The sequence below is a fragment of the Lissotriton helveticus genome, chromosome 3_1 (assembly GCF_964261635.1).
Source record: "Lissotriton helveticus chromosome 3_1, aLisHel1.1, whole genome shotgun sequence".
In the NCBI taxonomy this organism is placed as follows: domain Eukaryota; kingdom Metazoa; phylum Chordata; class Amphibia; order Caudata; family Salamandridae; genus Lissotriton; species Lissotriton helveticus.
In genome coordinates, this window is record NC_136061.1 from 68,372,594 (window position 1) to 68,388,840 (window position 16,247).

The 16,247-nt window shown below is 44.4% G+C and overlaps 1 protein-coding gene across 1 annotated transcript in view; it reads right to left on the minus strand.

The window, feature by feature from the left end:
* LOC144822120 (keratin, type II cytoskeletal 8-like) overlaps positions 1-16,247 on the minus strand; it is an 87,184-nt gene that overhangs the window by 39,555 nt on the left and 31,382 nt on the right. Inside the window, exons 2-5 of the mRNA XM_078679253.1 lie at positions 10,411-10,619; positions 6,027-6,087; positions 2,430-2,525; positions 749-913 (exon numbers count right to left, since the gene is read on the minus strand). Coding sequence (XP_078535379.1) covers positions 749-913; positions 2,430-2,525; positions 6,027-6,087; positions 10,411-10,619 — 531 coding nt within the window. The remainder of the gene's footprint in view (positions 1-748; positions 914-2,429; positions 2,526-6,026; positions 6,088-10,410; positions 10,620-16,247) is intronic.

Below are 16,247 nucleotides of genomic sequence, written 5' to 3' on the forward strand. Positions count from 1 at the left end.
CCAGGGTTCTCCCTCTTGGTGAGTGGGGTTTTAAGAAATAATGATGTGTTCTTATGTCGTCCATAGGACTACTATTATAGGCATTGGTGGAGTAATTAAGTGATTTGAGAAGAATATGAAAACTTTAAAAACTGGGTGACTGTAACCCACTGAAAATTTGATTCAACAGGAGAAAGAAAATCAAATGAAGGAAGCATATAGGGAAATAATGTAGACGAAGATGAAAAGGGACTAGGAGGTTGGGAGATAAATGAGTTAAGGAAACAGACACAGAGGAAAAGAGTGACTGGAAGAGATAATGAGCGAGCAGAGAATGCCACCTAAAGTTAGAGAACAACATAGAAAAGGTACTGTGAACAACAGAGGAAAAGGGGGCGAGAGAATTTGGGAAAATATGACGAAGGAGAAGGTTTAGAGTAAAAGGCCGAAGGCACAGAGATAAAGGGTAATAGGGAAATAGCCTAATAAGGAAACAGTTCAAGGAGGAGGAAGGTTGGTTAATTATAATAAGGGTTTTAGGCTCTCCCTGTTAGATGCTGAATAAGCATCATTTGAATTAATCTGCACCTTCCTGATACTAGCACATTGGTTGCTCACTCACAACTGAGGTCTCTAGCTTTGTTCAGTCGTTAAAATACTTCAAAACTTTGCAACGCCCTGTGGTTGCACATTGACAATTGCTTCTATTTCTGCAGGATTCTAACAATTAACGTGCAAAATTCTAGTTGGCGTATGCCATAACACACACCTTGCTTTTGTACCAATGCTCAGCCTCCTGCTGGCTCCGGTCGGCCATGGCCTGATACTGGATCTTCACGTCCGTCATGATGTGCTTCATCTCCAGCTCGCGGTTGTTGTCCACCTCCACCGTGATCTCAGTGTTGTGGATCTGAGACTGGAGCTCTTTAATTTCCTATGGAGGAGAAAGAGGACATAGAAAAGTACAAGAGATCAGATGAGAGTAGACCACATGTGATCTTAAAATGGGCATGCGCTCTGGACGCGCAGCACTCAGCACGGACGCGCAGCACTGAACACGGACATAGCATGGGCCGTCTCTTCTTTTCTCTCTAGAGATCCTGTAGTGTGGTTGTGTTAGGGCTTCCACAACCTAGGCCCTCCTTAAAGGATGATAAATAGACTCCAGAGAAGTTGAAACCACACAACTAGAGTGAACACAGGGCATCAGAAATAACTCCTACAGCTATTGCTCCATGAATATAAAAAGAATGCTCAGGGATATCCTTCAAATACTCAGGGATATCTTTTAAATTCTTATGCATATCCATCAAACACTCAGGGATATCTTTCACCCACATTTGAGATTTGAGCCCTGATTGAGAGCTCTTTGGGAATGAAAATCACTCTGATTTCCAGAGGGTTTAAACAATCTCCAGCAGAATCCAAGGTTGGAACATTCTCCATCAGAGGCAGAGTGCAGTGAAGAAAATTACATCAGTGAACTATACACATTTAGAATGTCTTCAGACATTTGACAATTTTTCATCACCACTCGACTGAAGAGCAGTCGAATAACTTTTACATTCTTTTAAGATCTTCCTGTAACCGGCTGCTGGTTACCCTATGATATGATCTTATCTTCAGAATAGTTACTTTAAGTAAAAAAATGCAAATTTCAAAGTAAACAATCAATTGTATTGTATTGTATTGTAATTGCATATGTATAGCACTTACTACCCCTGACGAGGCGTCAATAGTAACATTATTTTATAATCTCTGACATCAAGAAGATTCATTTAAAAATGAGATAGAACTCTAGGCTTCCAGAATTATTATTACAAACCATTCCTTGACAAGACAGGCTCAGTCTCTCAGTAAATTACAGAGAGGGATTAAAAGATAATTTATTTCTCTGTTTCTGAATCTTAAAGTCAGGAAATCCTCACAGATGTATGTGTACGCCTATCCCTATGATTTACCACATTTTCAAAGCCAATTGCTTTACAACATGGAAAACTACAATTGTGCTACACTTATTTACTTAGTGACTCAGGATCTGGAATATACGTGAGCGAATGATGCGTTTTTTGACCATATGTTGTACATGTAGATAGACAATGTTTTATGATCCATTCCCTGAAAGAGGCGAGCTCCAAACAGTGAGGAGCCCTTGTCTTGTTGATGCTCTAATTTAGTTAAATAAATTACAAATCATAATTTCTTCCAAAGCCACAGACCATGTCTTTCAACCTCTGTTTCACCAAAATGAAACTTCTTTAGATGCACATCCAAGTGGAGAAACCCCAACAGACAACTTTGAGGCTTATCCCCTTTAAAAATGCTGATTGTAAAACACATGGCAGCAGCCAAGCCATAGGGTGTCCTCCCACTGACATGAATCCCAGAAATCATGTTATACAAACTGTACAAATGACCAACGTGAAACACCAATCCCTTTCGTTTCTGACCTCCTGGAAGAGCTGCTTCAGGTATTCGATCTCATCACTCGTGCTGTCAAGCTTCGACTCCATGTCCACCTTGTGCAGGTAAGTATCGTCAAGATCCTGAACAACAAAACGAGATGGTAGGAAGGTGTTACACTTCTGTTCTCCTTTCTTTGGTGGACTTTAGAAAACACTACATGTCTTGTTTCTTTCTATCCTATATCTTGGCACCACCATGCTAGCAAACATCCCTGGCACTCACCTGGCCTCAATGAAGAGCTTGGTGCCCACTGCCGTCCGATTCAAAGTACTAAAGAAGTAAGTATGAGCCGGCTACCCTCACATGATAGAAGTACAGAGGCCTCTACAGCATGCCTGCATGACCTTCAAGAAGTGCCTTGACTTCTATAAGAATATGTGATGTTACAACGTGATCAAAATGATCGCGGTATGTAACATCGCAGTTTTTACAACGCAAGTTGTTACAATAACTTGCGCTGAGGTGCGCTGGACTTAGGAGTAGTAAGATTTACTGTTCCAACACCAGTCTACGTACAGTGGGGAAAGTGTTGGAATAGTAAATCTTACTATTCCTTAGGTTATAGCGCCCTCCAGTGCAAGTCGATGTAACGCTTGCGTTGTAATGCCAGCGTTCAAAATGCATCGCGGTGTAATCACTGCGATGTAAAGGATGTTTCCCCTTCTATAATACAGTGACATCCAACGCACCATTTTACCTCGCTCAATCAAATTTAATCTCAGGAGTACAATGCTATAAACAGACCTTCAACGTGGCCAAAAAGGAAATTATGAGATGCAAAGGGGAAAGGAACAGAAGAAAAACTTATGCACCGAGGATTCAGGCACTGGAATAATATCCGACCACAAATCAAACTCATGCCTTGTCTCCTCCACTTCAAATAGAAGCTGCAATTGATAATCTTCAAAGGGTATCTTCACTGCTATTGATAAGGAACATTCCAGACTTTTCAGGAGTCCTACAATACCCTGGCTGCTTCCATTCTCATGAAACGATTACCTGTAAAAGGCAGTGGGACAACTTCCTTTTGATAGCACATCCTCTAATGGCCAGATAGATGTGAGGCATTTGACCCAACCCGATACATCATGAGTCAAAACATTACACTTGGAATCAAAGAATCTCAGAAACAAAAGATTATAGAATGAAAGTGCTTAACACAAACTTACAATGCTCCTAATTCTAGGTGCAACTTTAACCATAGTTGTAATCCTTTTGTTAACTTTAATCTTGTTATTAATCTGAGTGCCCAATCCACTAGCCTAGTCCAAGGTCCGGGTAGGATTTCCACAGTGTTTAAGAATGCCTGTGATTCTGTGTCTACCGTGCAATTGTGTGTATCTGCAGGACTGCAGGATTCTTAATCATTGTAGTACTTTTTAGAGTATAAACCACCTAATCTCTAGTCAGGAAGGAGTGGCCCTAGGCTGGGGGTTCGGTCATTTCCTTTTGCAGATGTAAATTTTTCGTAACTCATATGTTCCGCGGAGATGGCCTTAAATGCTTCTGCTGGTGGGAATAGGCCTTACCCTGAACATGGTACATTTATCTATCAAGCAGATACTGGCAGTAAGAAAAATAGTCATTGTGCTCACATGGCTGAGAAAGAATTGTTTTAGATCTGACTGTTGATACAGAAGATGCAGATATCTATGGATCGCGAATAATGGCTTAAAGCAAGGTTGTAGTTTAGCACTTTTCTTTTTTCACATTATACATATCTGGACCACCCTAGTGGTCTTGCCCCAAAACTGGGAACTCAGCCCATTTCATATTTAGCCTATGCCTATGACGTCATACTACTCTCATTAACGCCTATCGGCCTCCATATCACCTAATTTAGGTGCCCATTCGGATGGCGGGTGGACTTCAGTCCGCTCCCCATCCTAGCGGTGCTGGGACCGTCCGCCATACTTGCGGCGGTCCCCGTCCGCTAATTATGATGCGACCGTGACGCTGGCCCTTTGTATTCCGCATTTCTAACATTGCGGCGGGTGCTGCTGTAAGGTTGATAAACAGAGACAACAGTTACAAAAGCAGCTAAATGTGTTTTTAGTTTCCACCTGTATTTAAGCCATGCCTGGCACAGATAGCATTTACAGATAGAAAATATTGGTTTTGTGCAGCATTCCCTCCATTGTGAAAGGCTTGTGGTTCTCTGTAAATAAACTGTTCTCATCGTTATTCATATTCAGAAAACCTAACTGTTCACCATAGGGGGTACTTGGAGACTATACTAAATAGTATATATCAAGTGCTGTGTTATATATTGAAATAACAAAATTATATTTCGCATAATTACTATTACAATTTACATTTATTTTTAAGGACAGAGAGATACCATGATTTGTCAAAAATCACAGGTGCCAAATCTTCGATTTGAACTCAAGTCGAAGGCTAAAATGTCAAAATCTTAGGCTTTAGAGCACCTCCCTTCCCCCTTGTGTCCTCTGTGCACCCAGGTGAGAGCCAGGGATGTCGGCCAACATGGTGATGATATGCAGAAAGGCTTCTGTTCTCTTGGTATCTAGAAAGCATGTGGTGTTTGCATCCAAAAAGGTTTGCGTTCGTGATTTAAAGAAAAAATGTCGGTCCCTACACATTCTGATGGTTTAGGATCAAGAGATGTTCATGTTATTCACATCTATGAGGCCTGTGATGGTTGTATGTCGTTACAACAAATTCCGTTGCAACGCATGCCTTTACCACGCATGTGTTACAACGGGATTCGTTTTCTACGTATAACCTTTACCACTAATATTCCTTTACCACGCATAGATTAACAACGTTTTTCGTTGTTAATTTATGCATGGTGAGGGCATATTCTTGTTAAAGGTTATACCTCTCCCCTTACACACCCCAGTCTCCACTCCTTATAATTACCCCTGCCCTTAACCCTTAAATTTTTTTTTTTAATTACATTTCCCCTTACCTTTTTATTAACTGTCTCCTCTCCATCTTCGTTGGTTACGTCGGTCGTACGTCGTAAAGAGGAAGCGGAAGTTTAATTCCGTTTCCTCTCTAACGACGCTGATTGCTTGATCTTCGGCACTGCAGGTTAGTTTGTTTGTTTATTTTGGGTGGGGGGGGGGACCCCCCAATCCTCCTTTTTAATCCCACGATTTTTTAGTTTTTGGGGGGAGACCTCCCAAACCCCCCTTTTTTTTCATTTACCACACATACCTTTACTACGTATTTCGTAGTAAAGGTATGCGTGGTAAAGCCTCTCGTTGTTACCACGCATACGTTGTAATGCATGCGTGGTAAAGGTTTTCGTGGAAACGGCCGCGTTGTAGTGGCCGTTTCCTGCCTGTGATATCATTAAATCTATACCAGCGAGTCCTTTGCACTACAGGACATCTTCCAAGCCAGGCTCCTCATCAAATGTGCAGAAGCTTCCTTGTTCAGAAAAGCAAAGGTCTGGTCCCACCTGTAACATTACAGATTCCTAGCTTAGAGACAAGTGCTACAGGAGGTCTGACTTGAACCTGCTCTCCACAGCTCTCTGGAAGTAGAAGACTATTGGCACAGAGACACAAGCTGTCGTGACCAGCGAGAATAGAGTTTTTAACCTGGCCTACCTTTTTTGTAAGAACGAAGTCATTCTCCAGCTGGTTGCGCCGGTTGATTTCATCTTCGTACCTGTGGGAGACAGAAGAGGGTGTATGAATCTTTTTGTCATTTAGAGCAGATGTAAAGGACCTGAAATATAATCTTTCACTGGAGTTTGACTGCTCTTTGTCATTGTTCATGGCACATCACTTGATGCTGCAGAATATAAGAGCGCAAGAGGACATCAAATCCTCAGGGCACAGAGGAGAGGGCTGCAGCCGGGCGGGCGTAGTTGGGGGAATGGGTGATGTGAAATGACCAGAATGGACTGATCCCTTAGACTACTGATCTGTACCCAACATGGAAGCTCCAGGTCAGGGACCTTTGCCTTCCAAACATCCCGTTATTGGACAGCAGAGCTCACGTCTGTCTGTCTGTCAGTTGCTGTTTCTTCAAAACACCCTAGTACGTACCTTCTAGGTCTTCTCAGTAACACACTATATCCTTAGAGCCTGCTGTAAGGGGCTCTACCACACATTACACATTATGCGCCGAGACACTCACGAGTAGCTGAGCGCGTAATAAATTCTTTTTAACATAACATAACATTAATGACCCGCTTCAGCTCAGACCTTTAACAAGGAAGTGGGCCTTTCATGGCCGGTAGGGCCCGCTACGGAGGGCTAAGATTATTAGAACATTCAACCCCTAGAGGGCAGAATGTTCTAATTTGTCTTACGAAGCACGTGGGGGTTGAAATCCCCTTGGGCTCCGCGAGGTCTTTTTTAAACATTGGAATGTTGGAGCTCCAGGCTTATACCAGCCATTAGAAGCCCGGAGCACTCCATTGTTTTTAGTGGAGCTCCCAACATTCCAATGTTCTAATACCAATTAGCTGCTCTCTCACCTGCCAGCTTTCTCTGACACAAGATCTCTCACAAGTATCAAGGTTCCCAGTAACCAAGTTCCACAGCAGCCATCAACAGACCTCAGCTACCACAGACCACTCTGTCCTTTCTTACATAGTTTGAACTCTAGGTCTGGGGACAGGAAGTCGAGCCTTCTGTGCCACAAATTCCTGTTTTGAGCTGAGTGTCTGACTCCATCCTGCAGACCCGGTCAGCTTCCTCTTTTCATGTTTTGCTTCCCTGAGAGAGTTTGCTGAGCAAGAGTTGATCAAGGCAGTGGTGTCCTGGTGTCAGTGAGAGGGGTTTTAGACCCAATCTAATTCCCGCAATTTGTACTCCCAGTTTCCAAAACGCACAATGTACTTCCTCACTGAGGGAGCAGCTACTTGCAGATGTAACCGTTCAGGGGCCTTTTTTAGACAAACTATAAATATAAAATGTCACACTTATCATATTACTAAAAGTAAAAAAAGAGGAAATATGTAAACTGTCTTCAAATGTATGTGGTTCTGGCTAAACTACACACATTCAGAATCTCATTTTTGGTGGACCACTAAAGGCTACTGCCTCAGGTAAACACTGATCCCTGTGTGTACTTTAGGATTCCTGATGCATAAAGCTGTTCCCGCCTTCCAATAGCCAAAAGAACAATTGATGGACAGAATGCAGAACAATGTCATACATTCACCCCAGTACAGAGATCTGGCCCTAAATCGATCATTCTTTTGCTCACCATGCTGTTCCAGTTTGGACCCAGCCATATGCAAATCAGTCTTCCCTGGAGTGGGAACAAGCATCCTAGGACTGGTTTAGGGGTTTCATGCCTCATCAGCCAGGATAGCTTGACTCCAGTGGCATGGAGAGCACGGGACCCACGTCTGGGCATACCCGTCCCCACTCCGGGTGACAAATGCAAAAAGAACAATTCATGGACAGAATGCAGAACAATGACATACATTCACCCCGGTACAGAGATCTGGCCCGAAATCCATCATTTTTTTGCTCACCATGCTGCTCCAGTTTAGACCCAGCCATATGCAAATCAGTCTTGACCCTGTGCCCAATGGGAACAGTCCTGTCAGAACTGCCAGGCCAGGTCCTCCCTGGACTGGAAAAAAAATCCTAGGACCAGTTTTGGCCTTTCAGCCCTGATCAGCCAGGATAGCTTGACTCCAGTAGCTTGGAGAACACGGTACCAACATCTGGGCATACCCGTCCCCACTCCGGGTGACAAATGCAAAAAGAACAATTGATGGACAGAATGCAGAACAATGTCATACACTCACCCCAGTACAGAGATCTGCACCTAAATCCATCGTTGTTTTGCTCACCATGCCATTCCAGTTTGAACCCAGCCATATGCAAATCAGTCCTGACCCTGTGCTCCATGGGAACAGTCCAGTCCGAACTGCCAGGCCAGGTCCTCCCTGGAAACAAGCATCCTAGGACCAGTTTTGGGCTTTCATCAGGCAGGATAGCTTGACTCAAGTGGCATTGAAAGCACAGGACCCACATCTGGGCATACACATCTTACTCTGGGTGACAAATGCAAAAATCCTATAGCCATCAGGTCTAGACCTTGTGGCAACCACTTCACACAGAGGATCAGAGCTTGTGAATCACTGGATCTAATCAATGTTTGCTTTAAGCATAAGCCCTGACTCTTCTTTACTTCCTGTTTATACCTCGTACATTTTGTTCCTAGTATAATATCACTTTATATCATGATAATGTTAAGCACTGTTTGTGATGTGATCGTGTATTACTGATGGGAGGGTCTTAGGTTCTGCTCCCCCAGCGGAGTTTGCGGAGTTTTACCCACTACGCGATATCATTGTAATGCAGAGTTACTGCAAAGCTCCGCTAACTGCCGCCTGGTGAAGTTATGTTTCGCGCACGGCTCGCCTATGATAGCTTGGTGAGCGCAAGTGAGAATTGGTGTCTCAGCACCATTTTCGGAAGCTGTGACTGCACCCGGAGAGATTTTATCAACGCTGACGGTCGCAACAGTTTGCGGTGATAATTCTGCTGCTTGAGTAGAAAATGTACTTGAGCAGCAGCAAAGAAGCATTGCTTTCTGACGCGCCACATGGTGCGGTTCATGCTGGTTGTTGCAGTGCAGAACAAGCTCTACTTGGTAAAAATCAGTTGCTGATTCCGCCCGCTCACAGAACTCTGCAGAAACTCGCAGAGGTTTGATGTAACTCCGCGGAATTCTGCCGAGTGAAACTCTGTGAGTTCCGCCCACCCCTAGTATTATTGTAGCATTTCTGTGTCTTAGAGTGTAGTAGGAGTTTGAGATATTGGGCCCGATGTAGGTAGGCAAATACCGGTCAGAAACGGCCGAAAATACCGATTTTCTGCCGTTTCCGACCGGTATTTGAAGATGGAGATGTAGGGGCATGTAAAAATAACGAATCGGTAATTTTACCGATTCTGTAAAATACCGAATAGGTAAAATTACCGATTCTGTATTTTGACATGTAGGTAGCACTGCAATCAGTGCTACAGGGGTTTAAGAATTCTTAATTTACCACCACCTAGAAGTTGGTGGTAAAATATGAAAACCCTTTAAAAAGCATTTTTTTCGCTTTTTAAACAGTGTTTTAAGGGCATGTATGTCTGCAACATGTGCACCCATGAACAATTGAGGGGTGCAACAGGGTGTCAAAGTGACACCCTGCCACCCTTCAATGTTTCCCTCAATTACCGAATCGGTATTTACCGATTCGGTAATTGACATTGATTCCTATGGGCCTGACATTGATTCCTATGGGCCTCAAGGCCCGTAGGAATCAATGGCAATTACCGAATCGGTAAATACCGATTCATTAATTACCGAATCATATCGATTCGCTAATTAATTTGTTAATATTACCTACATCCCGATTGCCAGTTCTTAAATACCGAATCGGTATGATTCGGTATTTAAGAATCGGTAATCTGGGGTTACCTACATCGGGCCCTTAGTTCCACCAGTTTAATTGGTAGGAAAAATTCACTATTTTGTTATTTCCATATATTGGAAATTGTTCGTTTGTTATTATGTCTGTCTGTAGTGAATGTCTTCCATTTCTACAGGAAAAATCAGCTTGTAAGATTATATTCTGTAAACCGAAGGAAAAGTTTTGTCTGGGTAAACTGGAAAAAAAGATTGATTTGGGACACCATCCCCACAATAACTCTTCAAAATTTAAACAGTGAAAGACTCATGAGGTTTTGTGAGATTTGCAAAGATTTCCTTAGCATTTCACAGAAGCCCCTGTAGCCAAATCTAGAAGTTCTGCAGAACTCTTGTTTCTAGCCTTGAAGCTTAATTCTTTTATGGGACAGTATCTCTGGCTGCTGCTATGGAGCCGTTAATGTTATGATGGGTTACATTTACAGAAGAGACAACATGTTGCATTGATAGTTTGTGGCAGGCTCTGTGCATGGTTGGTGGTGGGATGCAGCATGCATTCAGAGATGGGAGGAGGAGGAAGGCAGAAGATGCTGGTCCACACACCTGTTTTTCAGGTCTTTGAGGAGGGCTTCCATGTTGGCGAGCTCCGTCTCCAGCTTCTCCTTCTCGTGCAGCAACGTGTCGATCTGTTGCTTTAGGTTATTGCTGGACACGTACATGATCTGGTCGATGTTCCCCTTGTAGGAGTCCCTGTCCTTCAGCAGGCTCAACTGAGCTTCCAGGATTTTATTCTGACGCTCTAGATCACGCACCTAAAAAATAGAAAAGAAATTAAAAAAAATCAAAAACACACCTCCTCAATAAATCAATTACAACACACTGGCTCCAATCATATATAAAATGTAGTTGATGGGATGAGTAGCCACCTATCAGAGAAACTGCTATATAGCATAGAACAAACATTTGCAGGGTGGAAAAGGTGACCACTGGATACCATTGACATAGTGGAGAAGCGTGGCTCAATAGTTAGAGCGGCAGACCCTGATGCAGAGGTCTGGCCCGGGACCAGGGTTCAATTCCCACCTCGGCGGCTCTTGGACTCAATTTCCCTGTACCTGATAATTCTTGCCTCGGTGCCTAGTCTAATCATGGGTCCCACTCTGGGCAATAGCTTGCTTAATCTCCACAACGGCCCCAGCAGCGCGTGGATGCCTGGCTTCACCTTGGGGGTGCCCAGGAGTGGACATTTCACAGGAAAGCCAGGATGGGTTCCACAGCGGTATGAATACAGCGCTACGAGACCTCTGGGTAGAAGTGCGCTATATAAATACACACACACACACACACACACCTAGGCAGCTGTGTTCACTCCCCCTTCCTATGCCCTTAGCATCACTCACATCAACATTCCTTCTTAAAGTAGGCCAAAGGTATGCAAGGGATTGTGATGCTGGTACTGTACTAGTGTGGACTTTTGAAGCACAGGAGGGAAGAGGTAGAAAGGGGATGCAATGGAGAAGGAGGGCAGGGACTCCTGGGTGGACGAGGGAAGGGAACGTGAGCGAAGTGTGTTGGTGAAGAGTGAACTGTGTTACACTTTGATGGGGTATTTCTTGAAGAGGAGGGTCTGGAGCTGGTTTCTGAAGTGCAGGATGGAAGGAGCCTGGTGGATTTCCACTTGGAGCATTACAGGAAAAAATACAGCATCTTGGTTTTATGTTTTTTGCTTCTCCTGGGACCGTTTAACCCTTTTGCTGCGGCGGCAATTCCGCCGCAGCGCTAAGGGGTGGGGGGGCCATGTGGCACTCCGACGCTGGTGACGGAACCGCTCCGTCACGCCCCTCGGGTGGGCTGTGCTTGTGACGGAGCGGTTCCGTCACGGCCCCGCCCGCTCAATAGAATGTGCCGCGCAGGCGCGAAATCAGCACCGAGCAGGCGCGGCGAGCGGGCCGTGATGGAACCGCTCCGTCACCAGCACAGCCCACCCGAGGGGCGTGACGGAGCGGTTCCGCCACCAGCGTGGGAGGGGTTAATAGAAAGTACCCATTGGGGTGCAAAGGCACATGCACCTTCTGTAAGCTGCTGGGGCACTTTGGTATTCCAGAAGGAGCCACTTGTGCAGCCCCTTCTATAATACTGATAGCACATGTAGCGCCCGCGCTATCTTCCATGGGCGTTCCTTAATATCTTTGCCTCTGTCCTGTATCACAGGCACAGACGCAACCATGCACACTGTTGTGGCACACTGTCAGTTCACCCCCTGATGGTAGACCGTTGCGGGTTAAAAGTGGTCCCATGGACCCCCCCACAAGCATCCCTCTGCTAGGGTGTGCAGTCATTCACTGCACCTGCCTGCAAGGGGCTCTCTCTCCCCTCTTCAAAGTGTAGGTGGGTTGCCGTCCGCACTGTGAAACACGGAGCAACTTTAAAGCCGCTGGTCCAGATTGCAATTGAATACGCTAGCACCAATATGTCGAGCTCACTGGTACCCTGAGGGCAGCGCATTTATCATAACAGGGTGCATTGTCCCTGTTTGCATCCGGGATGCCTGTTTAAAGGTGAGCCATGGCTCAAACAGGGAAAGTGCTTCCTATGTGTAATACAGCCCCAGGTCGCCAATCTGCCAAAACCGAAGTTGCAGGTTTCACCGATCGCTGCTGATGTCTTTCTTTTGATGGCCGCTCTGTAAACACACATTGAACTTGTTGAGTTCATGGTTGTGGTCCACTTGAGCGGCCATTTTACTTTCCTGTCCCTCAGATGACTCCTCATTGTTTACAACCACTCCAAGTATCCCACAGTGACAGTCTAGCTGCCTGGAGAATCTGTGGGCACCTAGTGGGAGTTACAGCCACCTGAAAGAAGCGAAAGCAGTGTGCCCGGCCACAGTTGGGAATAATACTACGTAATTCATCCAAAGATTGAACCAAACCAGGGGTGCCATGAAGACGGGTGTGCTTGGGTTCTGAGTGTCTAGGGTGCAAACATCAGTCCCATTCCGGCAAGACAAGAAACTGGCAAGATTCGCCCATACATGACGACAGTCACTCTCAAGTGCATTCAAGATAATTGTGTACTTATTTCAGAAAATGCTTCTGGTACCCCCTTGGTACACTGGCATAGCAAAGAGTGTCTGCCAAGTGAAGCATTTTAATGCCCGTGTGAAATTCAAACATGTAAGCTCCAAGGATTTTGGAAACTTGTTTTGAGTTAGGTGCAAATTAAAATCAACAGATGTTGGCAAGTGCTAAGGGAGGCTAGCTTCACAGCTGACATAATATGTAATTTGTACCAGCGGTGTAACTATACTTAGTTATTTTAAGTAAACTCATTTCATATGCAGAAAGCAGTTTCGTCAATATGGCAGAAGCCCTGTGACAGGGTATTAGCTAGCAAGTACCCCAGGCCATGTGTGACACACGCATCCAGTCCTGGCCATCTAGAGACAGCATGATGGGGGTTGAAAACTAATACTGGCAACAAGGCAGTGCAAAACTACAGGTCCCACAAAGCTTAGCAAAAACAACCAAATGATGTAACTCAGGGGCATATTAGCAAGCGGCAGTGATAATCATCGCTGACCGCTGCTAGCGTGAGGAAATCTATCGTCTCCATGTTAGCATTGTATTAACAACGCATAACGCCATGGAGATAAAAATCCCAGCGATAGTGGGGATTATCGCCGTTTTCAATGGATTAGCGCTGGTTTTCCAGTGATATTCCATTGAAAATGGCGATAACCTTGCTGATAGGGCAGGGCAATCATAGCCATGTAATCCACCGCCCATTGGATTACATGGTAAATCAGGTCACAAGCAGGTGTTAGGAAAGTAGCGTTATCTGTGGTTAGCGCTACTTTTCCTAACCCTCTGCTTGTGAGCGTGCAGCTTGATAATAGGAGAAATGTCGACATTTCTCCTATTATTTTGCCCTGGAACGCCCACTTTGCATCTCATTAGAGATGCAAAGCTGGGTGTTGTTGACAAGGGCTCAAAATCAGCAAAACACGCGATAGCGTGTCTTTGCTGATAAGGCGGTGAAATTATCGCCGCTTTTCGGATGAAAACGGCCGCAAAAGCGGCGATAATTTCATATCGCCCACCTTGCTAATATGCCCCTTAGTCTTTTATAAATGGCGATTGGTGCACTTGTCTGTGGTGAGGGCACGGAGGGCGTAGCTGGTGATGAATTTGAAAAAAACCTGTTTAGGAGAGCGTGTAATCTAATGTAGTTCTGAGCAAGCAAAAGTAAAGGATGAAAGAAGAACTGTACAAGAGAAAGAGGCCCTGAAAGGGCGAAGGAAGCCTTCCCAAGATACCTTACCAACCTCAAATCTCTCCAACCCCACGAGATACGTGTTCTGATGAGCATCAGATGCCTGCAGCTCAACTTACATCAGAGCCTTCTGACTGTGCTGGCTCCTTCGCACATGCAGGTTTTCCACAAGTTTGTTCTCTAATTAACTTTGATTTCAACAGTCTTCAACTGCCAAATGCAATTGCAGTGAAGATCTCTTATAAACAGCACTATTTTGATTACAACCCTACATCTAAAGTAACAAATTAAACACGTCATCAAAATGACTCTTAACACAATAAATTATATTGGTATTTTCCAAGTGAATTAAGCAGTGAAATCATGGCCATACAAAATGCATGCCTTCAAAACTAACTCCGCTTGGAGAAAATGTGGACAGATTTTAAAGAGTAGTATTACAACTTTATATAATTACCAAACAATAAGTCATGGTTAAATAGTTCAATTGTCGTAGAAGGTACCCTGATTGCCTCTAGGAGGCAGTTTTAGATCACTTTGTAACTTTTCTGTAAAGTTAACGAAATAACGGTAATAAGTTTTCTAATTAATATTAACATTTACAAGTAATTTACTGAAGTAATTACACAGAATAGTGTGAAAAATGTCCTCCACTTTCTGATCAAATTAAGTTTTTGCCTCAAAACCAGTAACACCTTTTGCCTGGAATATGGAAACATGCGTTCCTTGTTCCATCCCTGCTCCGTATACCAATATTCCACTAAGTGTTACACACCAGAATTGTCCGTCTCTGCCAGTACTGAACATGGGCCCGATGTAGGTAGGCAAATACCGGTCGGAAATGGCCGAAAATACCGATTTTCGGCCGTTTCCGACCGGTATTTGTATATTGAGATGTAGGGGCATGTCAAATTACAGAATCGGTAATTTTACCGATTCTGTAAAATACCGATTCAGTAAAATTACCGATTCTGTAATTTAACATGTAGGTAGCACTGTAATCAGTGCTACAAGGGTTTAAGAATTCGTTATTTACCATCAACTAGAAGTTGGTGGTAAATAATGAAAACCCTTCAAAAAGCATTTTTTTTGCTTTAAAATTGTGCCATGTTGCAGACATACATGCCCTAAGGGCATGTATGTCAGCAACATGTGCACCCATGCACAATTGAGGGGTGCAACAGGGTGTCAAAGTGACACCCTGTCCCCCTTGCAAATTCGGTAATTTTACCGATTCGGTAATTGGCATTGATTCCTATGGGCCTCAAGGCCCATAGGATTCAATGGCAATTACCGAATCGGTAAATACAGATTCGGTAATTACCGAATTGTACAGATTCGGTAATTTAAAAATAGAAATTACCTACATCCCATTTACCTACTCTTAAATACCGAATCGGTATGATTCGGTATTTAAGAGTAGGTAAATCGAGATTACCTACATCGGGCCCATAATGTTTTTTTTTGGCAGCCTCTGAATTTATACCCACAACTGAATCCGGGCAGGTACATATAGAAACTCACAATTCTTAACAGTTCTAATACAATAACCCTTTCCTTCAGACAACTTTTAGGCCTCCGCTAACGAAATACCTCTTGTGAACCATATCAAACACTTACAGTGAGCTTAGAGGTGGCCCACTTCTTAAAACTGGTTCGCTTACTTGTCCTCTTCTATTGTTTGACGGTCCCTGGAGGAGGCTTCTTTACCATGGTCTGAGGCCTGCTCTGCTCCCCAGCAGCTCCGCAGTGCATTGCTGCTGCGCCGTGCTAAGAGCCCCATCCTGGTAGGGTTCGAGACTGCCCGGTGCGGGTAGCTGCAGTGTCTCTGCGTTTGTATTTAACTCCATTGTATTTTATTGCCTCTGCGTTTGTATTTCATGTTATTGTTGCCTGCATGGTAAATTTGTCCTTTTACTGCCTTCTTGTGCTCCCTCTGTGCCCCTCTTACTGGTGCCCTCTGTTGTTCCTTTTTGCTTTTTTTTCCACCATTCCCGCCCCTGCCTCCCAGCTGCACGCCCCTCCCCCTACTTAATGGCGGCTGCTGCGCTGTAGAGCCGCTGGCGCGCCGAAGGCGCACCAAAGGCAAGTCCGTCTGCACCCGTCCGCGTCCCGACCGCGGCCAGCGCCAGGAATCCTGGACCTCTGAGTACCTGCAGATATGA